This window comes from Dendrobates tinctorius, unplaced genomic scaffold, assembly GCF_039654945.1.
Source record: "Dendrobates tinctorius isolate UK_male_01 unplaced genomic scaffold, ASM3965494v1 ptg000117l, whole genome shotgun sequence".
Lineage (NCBI taxonomy): Eukaryota > Metazoa > Chordata > Amphibia > Anura > Dendrobatidae > Dendrobates > Dendrobates tinctorius.
This window is the reverse complement of record NW_027361785.1, coordinates 12,616,540-12,637,270: the sequence shown is the minus strand read 5'-3', so window position 1 is coordinate 12,637,270 and position 20,731 is coordinate 12,616,540. Positions and strand designations below refer to the sequence as shown.

The 20,731-nt window shown below is 42.9% G+C and overlaps 1 protein-coding gene across 2 annotated transcripts in view; it reads left to right on the top strand.

The window, feature by feature from the left end:
• The window catches only part of UNC50 (unc-50 inner nuclear membrane RNA binding protein), a 26,722-nt gene extending 5,991 nt beyond the window's left edge, over window positions 1-20,731 (top strand). For both annotated transcript variants that reach the window (XM_073590556.1, XM_073590557.1), the window contains exons 3-7: window positions 4,394-4,705; window positions 6,231-6,351; window positions 13,534-13,673; window positions 13,906-14,007; window positions 20,494-20,731. In XM_073590556.1, coding sequence (XP_073446657.1) covers window positions 4,426-4,705; window positions 6,231-6,351; window positions 13,534-13,673; window positions 13,906-14,007; window positions 20,494-20,630 — 780 coding nt within the window. In that variant the 5' untranslated portion in view covers window positions 4,394-4,425 and the 3' untranslated portion in view covers window positions 20,631-20,731. The remainder of the gene's footprint in view (window positions 1-4,393; window positions 4,706-6,230; window positions 6,352-13,533; window positions 13,674-13,905; window positions 14,008-20,493) is intronic.

Below are 20,731 nucleotides of genomic sequence, written 5' to 3'. Positions count from 1 at the left end.
GGGAAAAAAAATCCAAGTGCGGTGAAATTGCAAAAAAAAGTACAATCCCACACTTGTTTTTTGTTTGGCTTTTTTGCTAGGTTCACTAAATGCTAAAACTGACCTGTCATTATGATTATCCAGGTCATTAGGAGTTCATGGACACCAAACATGTCTAGGTTATTTTTTATCTAAGTGGTGGAAAAAAATTCCAAAGTTTGCTAAAAAAAAAAAAATTGCACCATTTTTCATGATCTTGGGTCAGGTGGGGACGAATTTTTTTGCGCGCCGAGCTGACGTTTTTATTGATACCATTTTGGTGCAGATATTATTGCATTTTAATGCAGTGTTGCGGCGACCAAAAAAACGTAATTCTGGAGTTTTGAATTTTTTTCTCGCTACGCCATTTAGCGATTGGGTTAATATATATATATATTTTTTTTATTGATTGGACGATTCTGAACGCAGCAATACCAAATATGTGTGTTTGATTCTATTTTTGTTTTATTTTGAATGGGGCAAAGGAGGGCGGGATTTGAAATATATATATATTTAAGCACTTTTTTTTTTTTTTTTTTTTACTTTTGCCTTGCTTCAATAGTCTCCATAGGAGGCTAGAAGCTGGCACAACTCGATCGGCTCAGCTACATAGAGGCGATGAGCAGATCGCCTCTATGTAGCTGAATTATTGACTTGCTATGAGTATCGACCACTGGCTGGTGCTCATAGCAATTCGGCACTGACAACCATAGAGGTCTCCAGGAGACCTTGTTTTTCATGCCGACACACCGATGAGCCGCGATCACGTGACGTGGGTCACCGGTGTGCGTATTTCCGGATTGATGGCCGGATGCGCCATTTAAATGCCACTGTCAGAGGAGGGGAGGGATGGGAGTCACAGCACTTGGTGGCTGGGAGCGGATTTCTTGACTGATATTCTCTGTTTTCCCTATAACGTGGGAGGCCAGGTCATCAGCACAAATGTCTGTGATAGGTACCTGTGCTTTCGGACTGAGGAGGGAGTGAAAGGTGTCAAAACGTATTTTTGGGTTGTTAGATAGTAAGGAGATCAGGGTGGTGTAGTAAGTCTGTTTGGCGAGGTGAAGGGCAGAGTTATAGGTCCTTAACATAAATTTGTAGTGGATGAAGTGTTCTGGTGTGCAAGTTTTCCTCCTAGAGCAGAGGTCTCGAACTGCATTCCTCAAGGGCCGCAAACGGGTCATGTTTTCAGGATTTCCTTGTATTGCACAGGTGATAATTTAATCACCTTCACAGATAATGATTTCAGCACCTTGTGCAATGCTAAGGAAATCTTGAAAACACGCATGGTTTGAGACCCATGTCCTAGAGCATTGCTGGAGAAATCGAGTTTGCGATGTGAGCCAGGGGTGTTTTACTCTGTGTTTGGAGGTTCTGAGGGTGAGAGGCGCTACTTGATCAAGGGTGCTTCTGAGGGTGTCATTGTAGTGGTGTACAGCCAGATTAGGACAGGAAAAAGAGGAGATTGGGGACAGTGATGAGTGTAGGGTGTCTAAGTGAATGAGGGTTAATGGCTTGTAAATTTCTGCAGGTGTGGTAAGTAGGAGTGTGGTGGGGTGGACAAGGATTTGTGAGCATGAAAGAGAGGATATTGTGGTCAGAGAGGGGAAGAGGTGAGTTATAGAGGTAGGAGATTGAACAGAGTCAAATAAAGACCAGATCAAGGATGTTACCATCTTTGTGTGTCTCAGAGGTTGAGAGGTGTGAAAGGCCAAGAAAAGTGGTTAGTGATAGAAACTGGGATGCAAATGGAGAAGTGGGGCTGTTTATGGGGATGTTGAAGTCTCCCAGGATAAGGGTTGGTAATTCTGAGGACATGAAGTGCAGCAGCCAGGCAGAGAAATGGTCAAGGAAGTGGGTGGGTGAGCCTGGGTGCCAGTATATGACCGCTAGTCTGAGGGAGAGGGAATGGAAGAGCCTTATGGTGTGGACCTCGGAAGAAGGGAATGAGAGTGATGGGAACTAGGGGGATGACCTGGAAAGTGCATTGTGGGGATAGGAGTATGCCGACTCTACCACCAAGTCTGTTTGCTGGTCTCTGGGAGTGAGAAAAGTGTTGACCGCCATGAGAAATGGCAGCAGGGGAGACAGTGTCAGAATCCTGAATCCAGGTTTCAGTGAGTGCCAGCAGATTAAGAGAATTGTTTATAAAGTAGTTGTGTAGGAAGCTTATTGCATATAGACCGTGGAATCCAGAGGGCACAGTTAAGCGGGAGATGAAGGAGTATAGCTAATGTTAATCAGGTTAGTAATGTTTCAATGTGAGGAAGGAGAGGGACTGGGGTTGGGGGAGAGATCCCCTGAAATCAGTAGCAGGAGAGAGAGTAATTACTTAGAATTGTAACATGGTTTTTTTTGTGCGGTGTCTTTGGGCAAGATGGGCTGAGGTTTTTCAGGAAGGTGAGAAGTGCACTGGAGCTGTACATGAGAGAGGGAAGGAGAGAGGGGTTGATATCTGTGAGGGGCGATAGAGAGGGTTTGGGGTGCTGAATGTGGATGGCAAGGGAACACAGGAGGATAGAAATGGAGCACATGGCTAAATGGGAAGGAGTACATAGTGTGGGGTCCTGACTCCTGCGGTTGAATTAACTGCAGCTTATGGATACTTAGCTGCAGATATACTTTGCTGCTTGCACCCCACACAAGTGCACCCCTTAGAATGCTACTAAATTTATAGGGTTGAGTAGAGAATCAGGCGAGAGGGATTGTGGGAGCTGGTTTGTTATAAATTAGCAGCTGGCCAACACACCAGGGGTGCATAGATGATCAAAGACACTAGGCCTGGCTACATCTATATACTATAACACCTTTCACCAGATAACATCTTGTAAGGTAGCGCTTGTTATTCACATTGGGGACACCCGCTTGACAGCCGATTAAGGCTGTGTGCACACGCTGCGGATTTTGCTGCGGTTCCGCAGCGGTTTTGGCCGCTGCGGACCCGCAGCAGTTTCTGCTGCGGTGTACAGTACAATGATTCCCTATGGGAATCAAAAACCGCAGTGCAGACGGTGCGGAATTTTCCGCGCGGATTATCTGCGGTTTTCAATCCGCAGAAAGAATTGACATGTCAATTCTTTCTGCGGATTCTCCTGCGGTTTGCCATCTCCTCCATTGAGGAGATGAAAAACCGCAGAGCAATCCGCAGGTCTTTTGACCTGCGGTTTCACCTGCGGATTGTACAAAATCCGCGCGGATGAATCCGCACCTTTTCCGCAGCGTGTGCACACAGCCTTACCAGGATCGGCACGGGTTTTTCAACATAAACAGTCCATGCGGTTTATTAATCAGCATAAACCATATACTCCAACAGGCTTATATCCAGCAACAGAAAATTCATGATAGAGCTCCGCTCTCAGACCTGTGGTCACACAGGTTGTGCAATGTCCAGCAATCAGGCTCTATAGCCTCACAGTTATTTCCCCCTGTCCGGGGTTACCTCTTAGCAGCTTCTCATTCAGGAGGTCCGTTGCCTCCTGGGAACTGTCCCACACACAGGCCAATATACAGAGGCCTCCCCGTGTCAGCGGCCTCCGCACGTGCTCTTCAGGAAGTCAGCACCTCTTCCAGCACGTTGGCCTTCCGAGACCTTCCACACGGACCAATCAGATCCAGGCACTCTCATGTGACCTACCCTGGTCACCTTACATAGTCTGTAGCCACGCCCACTGGATCACATGGCTATGACCTCATTGCAGGTCCTATTTCAGACACCCAGCCATACACACATATATACAGGCTTACTATGGGCGTTTAGACACGCCCCTGGGTGGGTTGGTAGGTGACTGGTCTCACCAGCCACCTGGAAGCTCTCCCTGATACACTGTAACAAAAACCTCAGCAGTACCTCTGCTGATTAACACACGTTCAAGCTTCCATCCCAGGGCCACCCACCCTGGGATACATAACGGTCATTTACCATCCTACCTCCATTACCACAATGGATATGCCTGTGTGCATGACCCATACAGCGCCCCCTAGCTGTCACAGCGGTCACTGCACCACAATCTATAGTGACCCCAACCATGGATATACAGCAGTGAGGATTGAGTGAGTTGCCGATGAACAAGCAAAAATGTTGTTCTTTGGGTGAAATGATTTTTTTGGGCAGCAGAAAAGATCATCGTTCTCGGCAGCACATGTTCCTGTGTAAACAGAACTCATACTGGCAAGAACTATGGCAGACTTATGTGCACTGGGCGATCTAGTAGAGATCGGTCAGTGCGTATCATTTACTTTGGGCTGCCTGTGGAAACGACCTCCGATCAGTAAAAGTTGTTCTTTTCCCTTCTTTCATCACTATCTTCGTTCACCCTTTACCACCTGCTGTAAATGTCTGGATTTGCAGATGTCAACTTTCCTATTCTCTCTGCAGGCTATATGTGAAGCCACATCATTGCCCACAAGATGCTGCCTACCACATTAGTGAATTCTCGAACACAAGGCAATGGTACACTAAGTTCTCGGGATGCAGCACGACACACGGCCGGAGCCAAGCGCTATAAGTACCTGCGGAGGCTTATTCACTTCAGACACATGGACTTCGAATTCGCCCTCTGGCAGATGCTTTATCTTTTTACTTCCCCGCAGAAAGTGTACAGAAACTTCCAATACAGGAAGCAAACCAAGGACCAGTGGGCGAGAGATGACCCGGCATTCTTAGTCCTGCTAAGTATTTGGCTATGTGGTACGTTGCATTAAGACTTGGGACTGTCTGTTACAGGATTTTGTAGTTTGTCTAAACTTCTATAGTCCTCTATTAACTATTCAGTTTTAATTTAGATCGATTGTCTTATTTATATATACTTTTTGCTTTCCTCTTTCCATTCACAGCCAGTTTGTTTTCTTTTTTTCCTCTTCCTTCTTCCAAGAGCCACATTTTTTTCCATCAACAGTTGTCTATGTGGGATGAGTTGTAGTTATTAAAGGGTGTATCGTGGACTTAACAAAAAATGCATCTGAGCACTAACAGGCAGGTAAATGCAACTTATCTGCCTCTGGTGCATGGCGCCATTCTTCCCCGGCACAGAGCTGTCACAGTGCGCTTCTGCCGGGATTGAACTGTCTCTGCTAATGTGACGGAATGGGACTTCAGAGGTCATTTTGATTGACAGCTGGCTCCCCTAGTTAGGTAGAGGGGATCCAGCTGTCAATCAGAATGAGCTCAGAAGTTCTGCCCCATTGACAGAGTGGACCAGAAAAGAAGCCTCCTCTCTGTAGATGTGACATTAGCGTAGGCTTCTGAATCCTCGGCAGTGTCTGTGACTGTTCTCTGCTGGGGAGGAATGGTGCATTGCACAACACACAAGTACCTACCTGTTAGTGCTTGGATACATTTTATATTTTTTGTAAAGTCCCAGATACACCCTTTAATGACAGTATTCACTTTTACTATATATTGTACTTGCAAACAAAAGAAAAAAAATTGAAGGGCGATGAAATGGTGTCAAAAGTGCATTTGTGCCAAAATGCTTTTTTCCTCCTTTTTAGACTTGTGTGGCTTCTGAAAAATGTCAATTATTTTTCTTTTTTTTTCTTTTAACCCTCTATACAGTGTTTACTGTGCCGGTTAATTTTATATTTCAGTAAATAGGACTTTTTTATTACACCAAATATGCTTATGTAAAGGAAAAAGGGGAGAGATTAGATTTTTATATTTTTATTTATTTTAAATGTGTTTTTTTTATTTTTTTTTATTTTTTTATTTTTGTACTCTGTTTAGGCGACTTGTACCCACTTGCTCTACATAATGCAATATTGCAGTATATAAAGAAAATGACTCTCTTATGAAGTCCATCCACAGGCTGGCATCAGATGGCAGCCATAGGGGCCTTCGGCAACGTGATTGCATTGGTCGATTGGAAATCACATAATTCAAATGCCATAATCAAGCGCAGGTCCCTCCAGTTACTGGCAGATGGCGGCTGTCTAACACTGTTGGCTTCTGCCAGGTTTAGTGTGGACATAGCTCTTATGCCCCCTCTAACTCTGATACCTTCTACTGGCCACCAATAGTCTATCTGTCACATGGTCCATTGAAATTTTGGGGATTTATTGATTGAGCCACACAGCCACCATTTGGCTCAATATTCGCTTATGTATTTCTCTAATTCTTAGCTTTTTCTTTTAGACTTGTACTTGGTGAAGATTGGGATTCTCTCCATACACAGTTTCTTATATAGATGCACATATTTCTTCTTCTTTTTGCACAGTGTCTACTTTAATGTTTGGGTTTGTTTTGCAAATGGAATTTGTGGAAATCTTAAAGCTTCTCCTCTGGATTGTGTTCATTGACTGTGTTGGTGTTGGGCTATTGATCGCCACTCTCATGTGGTAAGTAAATGACTGACTACAATGTAGAAGCATATCACATTCCATATTGCGTTCTAAAGCCATTTGAATATGTGCTGACTGGTTGCACTGGGTTCCCTTAGATCATATTTAACATTTCAGCTTTAGGTTAAAAGGTTAAAATCATAATGGCAGAATCATTGTTTCCTGCATTTCATATTTTCAATTCAACACTAGCTTGTTGTACTCTTGAAATTATGTCTCCAAAATATAAACCGCCAATTCTTTAATAGTTACAATTAGAATAAAAGAATGTGGCTATTAACTACACTTGAGGACCCCCTCCCCCAAACAATAAAGTTTGGGTGGGCCACACTTTACTCTGCACTGACATTGTAAAACGTCAATGCAGAATAAAGGGGGTTTTACACATAGCGATATCGCTAAAGCGTCACCGATTTTGTGACGCAGCAGCGATATTGCTAGCGATATCGCTATGTGTGATACTTACCTCCGACCGGCTCCCCCGCTGTCCATCGCTGATCGCGCGAGATCGGCCGGGTCCATTTCTCGTCGGGCACTTCCTGCCGACGAGCGACGTGTGGACGCGGGCGGGAGGACGTCAGCATCGCTGCGTGTGAAAGGTAACGACCGCTGCTGCGTCGCTACATGGCTAGTGAGATCTGCCTGTTTGGCAGCTCACTAGCGACCATTTAGCGATGCACCAGCGATCCTGACCGGGTCGTATCGTGGTCGGATCGCTGGTGCATCGCTAAATGTAAAGGGACCTTTAGCATCCTGCAGGAGATCATGTAGCTGTGGGGGGTGAGTGGCTTTCAGACAGAGCCAGACTCAACAGAGAGAAGGCAAACCTGGTTGTAGCGAAGGAGCAAGAGCTGCTAGGTCCTAGGAGACCCAGTTATCGCTACTATGCTATATTTCCTCTCTAAGTAGGATTACTATACCAGCCCCAATTACAGGAAAAATAAATGAAATAATGTATTCATGTTAAAATGTCCTCAACAGGTCTTTCAAGATCTTCTGGGAGGCACAGTGTGGAATAAATAGAAAAAAAAACCAGGAAAAATATTTTTTATTTCTATAGTGCCGACATATTCTGCAGCACTGTACAATTCAGTGGGCACTTGTACAGGCAGTAAAGACGTTACAGAGTAATACAGTCCAACACATGCAAAGAGGAGTGAGGGCCCTGTTCGTAAGCTTATAATATGAGGAAATGTTAAAAAATTTTAAACAAAAAAAAAAATACTCTGCAAGTCCAAATTACTGTTTCTAGTCCTGCCTTGAAAAAAATCTATAAGTTTGTACATAAAGTGGAACATAATTTAAAATGTTTTAGTGGTTCTTTTGTGGTGAAAAAAAAATGGGGAAAAATAGACACATATTCCTTAATTTTCTTTACTTTTTCCCCTTGTATCACCAAAAAAAGAAAGGATTCTAAAAATGAAGCCCCGTGTTTTGATTGACAAAAGGGGCAAAACTTGTCTGCGTATCCAAACTAGAAAACTTGCAAATGTGCTTGTTTAGGAACGAGGGAAAATAGTCCAGTCCTGAAATGGTTAAGTCAAACAAGCACACATAAACCAGTGTGTGCCAAATAACTAAGATACAAAACACCTTCTTGTATCCTCATTTAAAACAATTACTAATGTAGTATTAAAATGTTAATCAGAAAGATACAAAGTAATATCTGGAAAAAATCTCAAGGTTAAATACTGCAATATAGTCAATTACCACAAGATGGCAGTATAAGGCAGCAAAAGCCCACGAGAAGTAATCTCGAGAGTACAAGAGATTCCTTACATGTCTATGAACCCCAGATATTCTCTTTCCCCTTGTCTACAAATGTAACATCTAAATCTAAAAGTCATACCAAATGCAGGCATGGTGATTTTTCTTTGTTGATCCCTCCAAAGAAAATGCAGATTTTTTACAGTTCAAGCAAATGGAGATTTACAGAAGATCAAGACTGGCATTCAAATAAATCAGCTCTATTATAAGGGAGGGAAATGTCTGGTCTCATGTTTCTCCACCAGCTGTAATTTTGACAACAGGCATGTGCTGATTGGGGGGGTCTGACAACACTAAAAAAATGCGCTGGAGGAGAATCAGTAGTAGTTTTTGGGGGGTGCTTAATATGTCTTCAACATGTATGGTAAAATACAGATAAAGGAGTCCATTCCTTTAAGGTGCTAAAGCTGTTGCTCAAATTGTAACTTCCTGTGTCGTTCTCTGTAGCAGAGATGTGTTTGGAGGGGGCTGTCGGTTTTTTGGTTAAAGGGAACCTGTCAGCAGGATTGTGCAGTGTCTGTAGGTTACAATATCAGTTTGGCGCCGTTATACTGAATAAAATGATACCTTGGTTGATGAAATCTGTCTTTTGGTTGTTTCTTAACCCCTTTACCCCCAAGGGTGTTTTGCACGTTAATGACCAGGCCTATTTTTACAATTCTGGCCACTGTCCATTTATGAAGTAATAACTCTGGAACGCTTCCATGGATCCCGGTGATTCTGACATTGTTTTCTCGAGACATATTGTTACATATATATTTTTGCACCATTTTTTTTTTCTTTTTTTAGGGACCACATCACATTTGAGGGGTATATATGATGGAAAATACCCAAAAGTGACACCATTCTAAAAACTGCACCCCTCAAGGTTCTCAAAACCACATTCAAGAAGTTTATTAACCCTTCGGGTGCTTCTCAGGAATTTTTAAAGGGAATCTGTCAAAAAAAATTTCGCATCAGGGGCTTAACTACAGCATTCTGTAATGCTGTAGAGAAGCCCCTGATGTAACCTGAAAGATAAGAAAAACGAATTAGACTATACTCGCCCACGGGTGGTCCTCCCATCTTCTAGCAATGACGTTTTCTTCTTTGCTTCCCGTCACGGTTCCGGCGCAGGCGTACCGCTTTGCTTGAGGGCAGAGCAGAGTACTGCAGTGCGCAGGTGCCAGACCTCTCTGACCTTTCCCTGCGCACTGCAGTACTTGGCTCTGCCCTCAACAGGGCAGAGCAGTACGCCTGCGCCATAGCCGTGACAGGAAGCAAAGAAGAGGACGTCATCGCTAGAAGATGGGAGGTGCTGGATCCGGACCGCGACACCCATCGGACCCGGACCGTCCCCCCGGTGAGTATAATCACTCGTTTTTCTTATCTTTTAGTTTACATCGGGGGCTTTTCTACAGCATTACAGAATGCAGTAGATAAGCCCCTGATGGCGGTGGCCGCATCTTATATGCGAAAAAATAGGTGACAGATTCCCTTTTTATAAAAAAAAAAAAAAAGTTAACATTTTTTCATAAAAAAATTACTTCAGGTCCATTTTTTTTTTTTTTTTATATATTTTATTTTACCAAGGGTAACAGGAGAAATTGGATCCCAAAAGTTATTGTGCAATTTGTCCTGAGTATGCTGATACCTGATATGTAGGGAGGAACCACTGTTTCAGCACATGGCAGAGCTCGGAAGGGAAGGAGCGCCGTTTGACTTTTTTCAACGCAAAATTGGCTGGAATTGAGATCGGACGCCAAGTCGCGTTTGGAGAGCCCCTGATATGCTTGAACAGTGGAAACCCCCCACAAGTGACCCCATTTTGGAAACTAGACCCCCCCAAAGAACTTATCTAGATGTGTGGTGAGAACTTTGAACCCCCAAGTGCTTCACAGAAGTTTATAACGTACAGCCGTAAAATTAAAAAAATCATATTTTTTCCACAAGTGATCTTTTCACCCTCAATTTTTACTTTCCCAAGGAAAACAGGACCCCAAAAGTAATTTTGCAATCTGTCCTGAGTACGCTGATACCCCATATGTGGGGGGTAAACCGCTGTTTGGGTGCATGGCAGAGCTCGGAATGGAAGGAGCGCCGTTTGACTTTGGCTAGAATTGAGATCAGACGCCATGTCGCTTTTGGAGAGCCCCTGATGTGCCTGAACAGTGGAAACACCCCACAAGTGACCCCACTTTGGAAACTAAACCCCCCAAGGAGCTTACTTAAATGTGTACTTCACAGAAGTTTATAACGCCCGGGCGTGAAAATATAAAAATATATTTTTTCCACAAACCTAATCTTTTAGTCCCTAATTTTTTATTTTCCCAAGGGTAACAGGAGAAGTTGAACCTCAAAAGTTGTCCAATTTGTCCTGAGTACGCTGATACCCCATATGTGGGAATAAACTACTGTATGGGCACACTTTGGGCTCGGAAGGGAAGTAGTGACGTATTGTCTGCGGGTGTCATGTCGCGTTTGGAGAGCCCCTGATGTGCCTAAACAGTGGAAACCCCCTAATTCTAACTCCAACACACCCCTAACCCTAATGGGAAAATGGAAATACATTTTTTTTTTAATGTAACTAAGGGGGTGATAACGGGGGGTTTGATTTACTATTTATAGCGGGTTTTTATGTTTGGCAGCTGTCACACGCTAAAAGACGCTTTTTATTGCAAAAAATAGTTTTTGCATCACCACATTTTGAGAGCTATAATTTTTCCATATTTTGGCCCACCGAGTCATGTGAGGTCTTATTTTTTGCGGGACGAGTTGACGTTTCTATTGGTACCATTTTCGGGCACGTGACATTTTTTTGATAGCTTTTTAATCAGATTTTTGGGACGCAGAATGAACAAAAACCAGCAATTCATGAATTTCTTTGGGGGGCGGGGGCGTTTACATCGTTCCGCGTGTGGTAAAATTGATAAAGCGGTTTTATTCTTCGGGTCAGTACGGTTACAGCGATACGTCATTTATATAATGTTTTGGCGCTTTTATATAATAAAAACAATTTTATATAAAAAATATTTTTGCATTGCTTTCTTTTGCGAGCTATAACTTTTTTTTTTTTCCCGCTGATGACGCTGTATTGTGGCACGTTTTCTGCGGGACAAGATGATGTTTTCAGTGGTACCATTTTATTTATATCCGTTTTTTTGATCGCGTGTTATTGCACTTTTTGTTCGGTGGTATTATGATAAAGCATTGTTTTTTGCCTTTTTTTTTTTTTTTTTAAGGGGTTCACTAATGGGACTGTTTTATAGGCTGGGTCATTACGAGCGCGGCGATACTAAATATGTGTACACTTATTGTTTTTTTTTGTTACAAAAAAAATGAATTTTGGGGAATATTTTTTTCTTTCGGAATTTCTTAAAAATAATTTTTACACTTTTTTTTTAATTTATTACATTGGGACATTACTATATAGTGTCGCTGATCTGACACTTTGCACAGTACTGTCTCAGATCAGCGATCTAACAGGCAGTGCAGAGGGCTTCTCAGTGCCTGCTCTCAGCAGGCACTGAGAAGCCACCTCCCTGCACGACCTAGAAGGACCCCGTGGCCATCTTGGATCCGGGGGCTTGCAGGGAGGAGGCCCCCTCCCTGCGCGATGCTTCCCTATGCCCCCGGAACACTGTCATCATGTTTGATCGCAGTGTGCTGAGGGTTAATGTGTCGGGAGCGATCCGTGACCGCTCCTGGCACATAGTGACGGGTGTCAGCTGTGATAATCAGCTGCGCTCCCCCCATGAGCGCATCTGATCGTTATGACATACTATCCCATCCATGGGCATTAAGGCCCAGGGCACATGGACGGGAGAGTACATCAAATGTTGGGAAGGGGTTAATCTTTATTTTCAGTTTGTAGTTAATGAGATTCTCGTGTCCTAAGGCGGGGTTGGTGTAAGTTGTGCTCTGATTATATATTCATAATGCAGACTGCTGACAGGTCATTGATCCCTCACTGTCCTGCCCCAAAGTTTGCATAATATACTAATGTGTGTATTTGAAAAAAAAAATGTAATTTCATCAAAATGGCAGCGCCTGTGCACTATCACTTGTAGTAGTAGTAGTAGTAGTAGTAGTAGTAATAATAATAATAATCTTTATATAGCGCCAACATATTCTGCAGCGCTTTACAGTTTAACCGTTTCAAAACACAAGTCATAAGTAACAACGTTAACAATACAATAATTAAAGCAAAATAAGACGACCCTGCTCGTGAAAGCTTACAATCTACAATGAGGTGGGGGAGATACAAAGTACAGGTGTGTATTTACAATGATGGTCCAGCCGTCTTGAGGGAGTGAGGGATGGATGGAGATAGTGAATGGGCTACACATGCACACTTACACATAGAATGATTTTGATTAGTGAACGTGATAGGCCACTCTGAACAAATGTGTTTTGAGGGAGCGCCTAAAACTATGTAAATTTCTTGGGGTAGTGCATTCCAGAGGATTGGCGCAGCGCGGGAGAAGTCTTGGAGTTGGGAGTGGGAGGTACGGATTAGTGCAGAGGTTAGTCGAAAGTCGTTTGCAGAACGCAGCGGTTGGTTAGGCCGATAGACAGAAATGAGGGAGGAGATGTAGGGGGGTGCTGCACTGTGGAGAGCTTTGTGGGTGAGAACAAGTCAGTTAGTGCCTATTATATTTCTGTGCTGAAAACAAAAAAACACCATCAATATGGCGCCATCAGCTGCACCTGCACATTATCATCGCGCATTCCAATAGATGCTACTGCGCAAGCTCCTGTGCTGGCTCTTTGTTGTTGCTGCCAAGAAAAATTTACATTACAATAGCGCAGGAGGCGGCACATGTGCAGTGGCATCTCTCGGTATGCAATAGATGGTAATGCGCAACCATCGGCGCCATATTGATGATTTTTTTGTTTGTTTTTCTGCACAGAAATCTAATAGGCACTAACTGACAAGTCATAGTGTACAGGTGCCGCCATTTTGATGAAGTAACATGTTTTTTTCAAATACACACATTAGTATATTCATTTTGTAAACTAGTGGGCAGCTCAGTGAGGGATCAGTGACCTGTCTGCATTATGAATACCTAAGCAGAGCACAACTTACACCAACCCCGCCTTAGGACACGAGAATCTCAATAACTACAAACTGAAAATAACTATTAAGAAACAGCCGCAAGACGAATTTCATCAACCCAGGTATCCTTTTATTCAGTATAACGGCACTGACCTGACACTGTCTGTAGGTACTATGCACAATCCTGCTGACAGGTTCCCCTTAAGTACCTGAACCAGCCCCCTTCTGTCACAGATGTGTATTTGAAAATCAAATGATTTGTTTTGTTTCTTTTTTCAGTTCTAAAACTCCTATAAATCGATATTCAAGAATTAGTGTTAATGGATAAAGTGTATGAAAAGCATGCTTTCTAACATTTATCTGTTCTTTTCCAGGTTTATTTCGAACAAGTACCTGGTAAAACATCAGGGACGGGATTATGATGTGGAATGGGGTTATGCATTTGACGTCCACTTGAATGCATTCTATCCACTTCTGGTCATCCTGCATTTTATCCAGTTGTTTTTTATCAAATGTAAGGAAGCTATCGTTTAGATGTGTTTTCTATCTCTGATTATAGGTTACACATAATTTCCAGAATGCTGTGTAGAGTATTACGACCACATTGGTGAAGTGTTTGGGGGGTGGAATAAATAATTTTCTTAACTTCCTTTCCTAATTATATTATTACCCCGGGAATATCCTTCTCTTTCCTCACTACATTCCTCGTCTGACTGTTTATTGATTCTTTTCTCTTTATTTTGCAGATGTGGTCTTGTCAGAATGGTTTATTGGATACTTTGTTGGGAACACATTCTGGTTGATTGCGATCGGTTATTACATCTATATAACATTCCTTGGATATAGCGGTATGTAACTGGGTCGGGTTTTCGGTTTTCTGTGTGCAGTTATTCAAACTGGTGGTTGTGTAAAATTATCTTTAGGTTGCATTCACACTTCCATGAAAAAAACAATCCATGTGTCCGATCTGTGAAAATTAGATTATTGACTTTTCTGATCCGTTTTGTGGGTCACACTTGGCCATTAAAATCTATCTGGGATCCATGAAATACAGATTGAAAAGTGAAGTGAAAAGAATTTCTTGTTTTTAATCTTTTTTTCAATTGACCCATTGGTAATAGTGGATAGAAAAAAAAGTTCAGACAGTTTCCTTCATTTTATTTTTTTTAACGTGATGAGGAAAAGATGTATGTATAACAGATGTCAAATATGAGAAAAAAATAGTCCATTCTTCTTGTATTCATAACGAATTTGTGAGTGTAGCTTTATAAGATACGCTTTATAGAAACAAACAGACCCCAATATAGGCAAAGGGACACATATGATAGTTTTTGTGTCTGTCACGTGACAAATACAGTTTGCAACCAAACTGATGTTGGTTCTAGTGTCGTATGGCTAGTGGCTCTGGTGACCTGTTCCTTTTCAGAGAATGGTTCTAGTGATGTATTCCTGTAGTAATGGTTGTTCCAATGTTGTGTTCGTGTACTACTGATGGCTGTAGTGAGAGTATCCTGTAGTTATGATGCTTCTGGTGCTGTATTCATCACCAGAACCATCATCCATAAGTGAATACCAAGCCAAAATCCTCATCCATACATGAACGAAACACCAGAGCCATCAGTAGTACACAGCCATCATCAGGAAATAAATCATTAAAACCTTAGTACAGCAATCAGGTGTAATGTCCAGTCAGCCGTGTATACATTTGTATCACATGAACCTACAACTCCCAGTATGTCCTTAACAATGGTAAGGAGATGCTGAGAGTTGTTGACAGCCCTTATTAGTCTGCGGACCATACAGGAACCACAGTACTGATGAGACTCAGGCAGTATCCCAAATAAACCTAAACATCCAGGTGCCTTTTTATAGGTTCTCTGATCAAATCCTCTTTCTTCTCATCTCCATCTTGTTTAGATGCCGGGATGACTTTTTACATCCACTGCCTGTCTCTGCACTCTTCCATCTTCTCTGGTCTTCTGCTGCACGTCCCGACACAGTGCCCTTAGAAATAAGTGTCATTAAATTAAAAATCTGTGTATACTATGCCCTAAATAAGCCTCCTATTGGACTGCACATTGTCTGCCCTTGTGAGCTACACCTGCCACGCTATCCATGTAAATGAGCTATAACTGCAATATAATCCACCCTTATGAACCACTGCCTATACTATGACTGTCTTCTCTCTAGTTTTCCCTTACACTCTCGCTGTATCCATACCGCCATGCTAACTTCTCTCCATATTGTGCCCCTATTTCACATTGCCTTCTCTCCATATCCATTCTGTGCCCCCTCTCCACACTGTGCCCTCATACTACCCACAACGTTCTCCTCTACAAACTGTACCCCCTCCTCACACTGTCCTCCAACAAAGTGTGACGGTCAGCTCATAGTATGTATGTGTGTATGTATGTTTGTATATATAGTGTATATATAATTATAATGTGTGTGTGTGTATGTATGTATATATATATATATATATATATATATATATATATATATATATATATATATTGATCTCTTTAACAGCCCTTCAATATACACTGATGCCCACAATAGCCACCTATGCATTATGATGTCCACCACAGCCCGTCATTATATACACTGTGTTCCAAATTATTATGCAAAGAATATTTCCTCATATTTTCTCTAAATTACCTATATGAATTGCAGTCATTGTTATTTTCCAGTCATCTAATATTCTAGTGTAACTGCAATGTTTTTGAACAAACTGCCTATGAAAACAGTATATTTTTTAAAATAAGAAACACTCAAAATGCATGTTCCAAGTTATTATGCACAGCAGAGTTTTCAACCTTTTTATTTTTATTTTGAACCAAAAAATGGTCAATTGTGAAATAAGCATTATCAGCTTATTACAAAATGAAATCAAACAGTTTTCAAGTCAAAACTTTATTCTAGGTGATGTTACATTTGCACATAGGACCCCTTGTTCGAAAGAAGCTTCTGAAGAAGCTTCTGAACTCTCTCGTCCATTGAATTTGTCAGTTTTTGGATGGTTTGTGCTTCAATTGTTTTGCATGTGGACAGAATACCCTCCCAGAGCGGTTGCTTAGATGTGAACTGCCTCCCGCCGTCATAGACACTCCTTTTGATGATGCTCCAGAGGTTCTCAATGGGGTTGAGGTCAGGGGAAGATGGTGGCCACACCATAAGTTTGTCCTCCCATAGCAGCCAGAGATGCAGATGTGTTATTTGCAGCATGAGACGGTGCATTATCATGCATGAAAATGATCTTTCTGCGGAAAGCACGGTTCTTCCTCTTGAACCATGGCAGGAAGTGCTGTTTTAGAAACTCCACATAGATTATGGAGTTCATCTTTACCCCTTCAGGGATCCTAAAGGGGCCGACAATCTCTCTCCACATGATTCCAGCCCAAAACATTACTCCACCTCCTCCTTGTTGGCGCCTTAGCCATGTTTTCATGGGGTGTCCATCAACCAGCCATCCTCCACTACATCCATCTGGACCATCGAGCGTTGCACGGCACTCATCGGTGAACAAAACAGTTTGGAAGTCAGTCTTCATGTATCGTTTGGCCCACTGGAGCCGTTTCTGCTTGTGTGCAGTGGATAGAGGTGGTCGACAGGATGGCTTACGCACAGCTGCGAACCTCTGAAGGACCCTGCATCTTGTTGTTCGGGGGACGTTGGAGGCACCAGCAGCTTCAAAAACTTGTCTGCTGCTATGACAAGGCATTTTTGCAGCTGCTCTTTTAACCTGACGCAATTGCCTGTTGGAAAGAGTCCTCAATTTTTCCTTATCAGCACGCACACGTGTGTGCTGGGAATCAGCGACATACTTCTTGATTGTGCGATGATCACGATGAAGTGTCTTGGTAATGTTGATTGTAGTCATGCCTTGACCTAAATACTCCACAATTTGTTGCTTCTCAGCAGTCGACACATCCTTTTTCTTTCCCATTTTGGCAAAAAATGTAGGCTGCTTGATAATGTGGAACAGCCTTCTTAAGTAGTCTTGCCTTTATTAGGATACACCTGCCAGACTAATTTGCACAGGTATCTGCAATTGCTTTCAGTGATATAAAGAGCCCTGACACACATCACCATCAATGAGTTTAAATGACAAACAAAAAATTCTAACCTTATCACTTCTAAACTCTTTTTGCATAATAATTTGGAACACAGTGTAGTATGGTCACACCACAGCCCCCCATATATAGTGTGATGTCCAACACATCCCCCCCATACAGTATTATGTCCCCACAGCCACTAATATACTATAATGCCCCCCACAACCCCCTCAACACTCTGACGTGTACAAATCAGCCTAATCCAGTCTCCCTGTACACCTCAGGCGCCGTCTCCTCTTCTATCATAGATATCAGTGGGCGCTGGACAGCGTGATGCAGTGTTGGGGCTCCGTGCATCGTCTCCAAGGGTGCAGACCAGAAGTAGCCTTCGTTCTGTTGGAGGTCCTGGCAGAGCAAGAAGCTGATTAGGTCCTCATCTCCTGTTCGGGGCGGAGCTCACATCTATTGTATTCGCGTCTGATACACTTTAATACAATGGAGTGCAGGGTCAGAATAACAGCCGGGGCACAGGCATAGAGATCGGTGAGCAGTGTGAGTGACTCATTGACACTGCTCACTTCTGTGCCTGCTCCTTGGCTATCAGTGTGCTGAATGTCTGAGACCGGAAGAAGGCGCCGGTTGGCTGCAGACATTCAGCAAGTCAGTTTTTGTTTTTCTCCCAAAGTACCCCCCCCCCACTTGGGGAGGCAAGAAGTAGCGCCCTAGGCAAGTGCCTATTCCTTTTACCGCCCCTGACTGGCTGCAGTAGAAGGCTCCCCCTAAAGCGCCACGTGTGTTGTAGTGGGACATAAAGATTGATAAGCTCCACTGCCTTATTTTCTAAGAGGCAGCTGCTGCCAGACTCCTCCAGCAGCATCTTCTCTCCCCAACTAACATATGCGCCTCTCCCATGACATCTGTCAGGGAGGCCACTGACACTTTAGATTAGGGGTTCAGAACCTGTGTCCCGGGCCCACAGGCGGCCCTCAATGCCTCTCCATGCAGCCCTCAACTATGTGGTCATAGACATTCCTCTCGTGGCTGCTCATATGTATTCTATTTTCCATGTTAAAGATTACAGGAGTGTCTGGTGGCACTATAGGGCTGGGTAACTGCTAATGGTGCCCTGTGTGACCATGTCTGTTACCATGTCATCGTCTAGGTAAGGAGTAGATGAATATGTAAACTTGTAAACATGACTTCCACAAACAAAACTTACAATTAATATTGATTATTTGTATTATTAGTGTACTATTAAGAGTATTAAAGCCAATTAGAAATACGGATAATACTTATATTAACAGAAATCAAAGGAGGAGTATACATAAATATTCATACGTGATAATAAAGCTCAGCTATACGTGGCTCCACTGGTGATAAATGTGCTGGGGATGTTAATGGTACATAAGGTATGTAAATAAAGAATAGATGCATACATGCAAATTATTAAAAATTATATAGTTCGGGAGGAAACAGACTATGGGTGCTGAGTTCTTATATATATATAAAGAGCCCCATACAAAAGCTGCAAGGAGTACAAGGATATATGTGCCACAACGGTAGCTTAGTAAATCACTGTATATGGGTCATGTTTGATATCAAGCAGGCACAGACTCGGGCAAAGTAGGTAGAGTATATAATAATGGTCTGAGCAACAGGTGAGTCGGACTCCCCTGGGTATGCTCCCATAGGGTACGATCCCTTAGGAATGTTTCAGGGGGGTCCGGTTCGATGGATGTCACAGATCCGGGTCTGGCACCTCCCTTCTTCTTTCTTCATCGCTCCCTGGCATCGAGCTCCTGCGCAGGCGTACTTGTCTGCCCTGTTGAGGGCAGACCAAAGTACTGCAGTGCACAGGCGCCGGACCTCTGACCTTTCCCGACACCTACGCACTGCAGTACTTTGCTCTGCCCTCAACAGGGCAGAGAAGTACGCCTGCGCAGCAGTGACGAAGCAAGCAGGAGGGAGGCATCGCAAGAAGATGGGAGGCGCCAGACCTGGACCTGCGACACCCATCAGACCGGACTGCCCCCCTCCCCCCCCCCCCCCCCGGGTGAGTATAATAAAACTTATTTTTCTTATCTTGCAGGTCTTATCTTGCATTATAGAATGCTGCAGATAAGCCCTGAAAGGCAGTGGCCGCACCTTATAGTGGCCAAAACAGCTGACAGGTTCCTTTTGGGGTATGTGCACATGGTGCGTATTCTGCTTTGGAATTTTCTGCGCAGATTTCACTAAATCTGCAGGTCAAATGACCTGCATATTTCCTGCGTATTTAGTGCTTTTTTTGTGCAGTTTCACTGCATGTTTTGTGCAGTTTTCCACCTGCGGATTTCTAGAATGGAGCAGGTGGAAAACTGCACCAAAAGCGCACAAAAGAAGTGACATGCTGCTTTTTTCATTCTGCACCAAATCCGCGCAGAAAAAAAAGCATCATGCACAGCGGATTTTGTTTCACATAGGCTACAATGGTGCTGTACATCACATGCAGTTCTGCTGCGTATATGCAGCAGAAACGCACCATATGCACATAGCCTTAAGTTGAGAAGTGACTTGTTGTCCACCTAGCAAACACTGGAGGGATCCGTGAGGTCACAACCATCTGAGCAGGACTGGCGCGTCACCAAGAACAGCAGAACATGGTGGATGATAACTAAGTATTCTCCTACAGACAGGGAACTTAATTAGTACTAGCTGAAGAGCCCGGTGCTGCCCGGGCATACTAACTAACTGTGGTTAGTTATAGCAAATTAGAATTATCCTCCATCCCATAGTCCCGTGCCCATATACCCATCACACATCCTCCATCCCATAGGCCCGTGCCCATATACCCATCATACATATGCTCCATCCCATAGTCCCGTGCCCATATACCCATCATACATATTCTCCATCCCATAGTCCTGTGCCCATATACCCATCATACATATTCTCCATCCCATAGTCCAGTGCCCATATACCCATCATACATATTCTCCATCCCATAGTCCTGTGCCCATATACCCATCATACATATTCTCCATCCCATAGTCCTGTGCCCATATACCCATCATACATATTCTCCATCCCATAGTCCTGTGCCCATATACCCGTCATACATATCCGAGCTTTATATATTAGATTACCACTCTGGCAATTAAACAATAGTGCTTAAAAAAAAAAAAAAAAAATTCAGGGAGGTGCTTTAAAAAAAAAAATAAATAAAAAAATTACATGTAAAGTGAAAGTTTATTTTGAGAATTGTCCTGTTAAGTACACTTTTCTGTTTTCTCTCCTCAGCGCTGCCCTTTCTGAAAAACACCGTCATATTACTTTATCCATTTGCAGCTTTGATATTACTATATGTCTTGTCATTGGCTCTGGGATGGAACTTCACAGCTATACTCTGTGCTTTCTACAAGTACAGAGTGAACTGAAGATTGGGTGGCTTTATTGTTAATTATTTGTTAATTTTGTATAAATTGTATATATCCCTTTTTGTGGTAGAATATAGTTAAAGTCTCTCTTTTAAAACAAA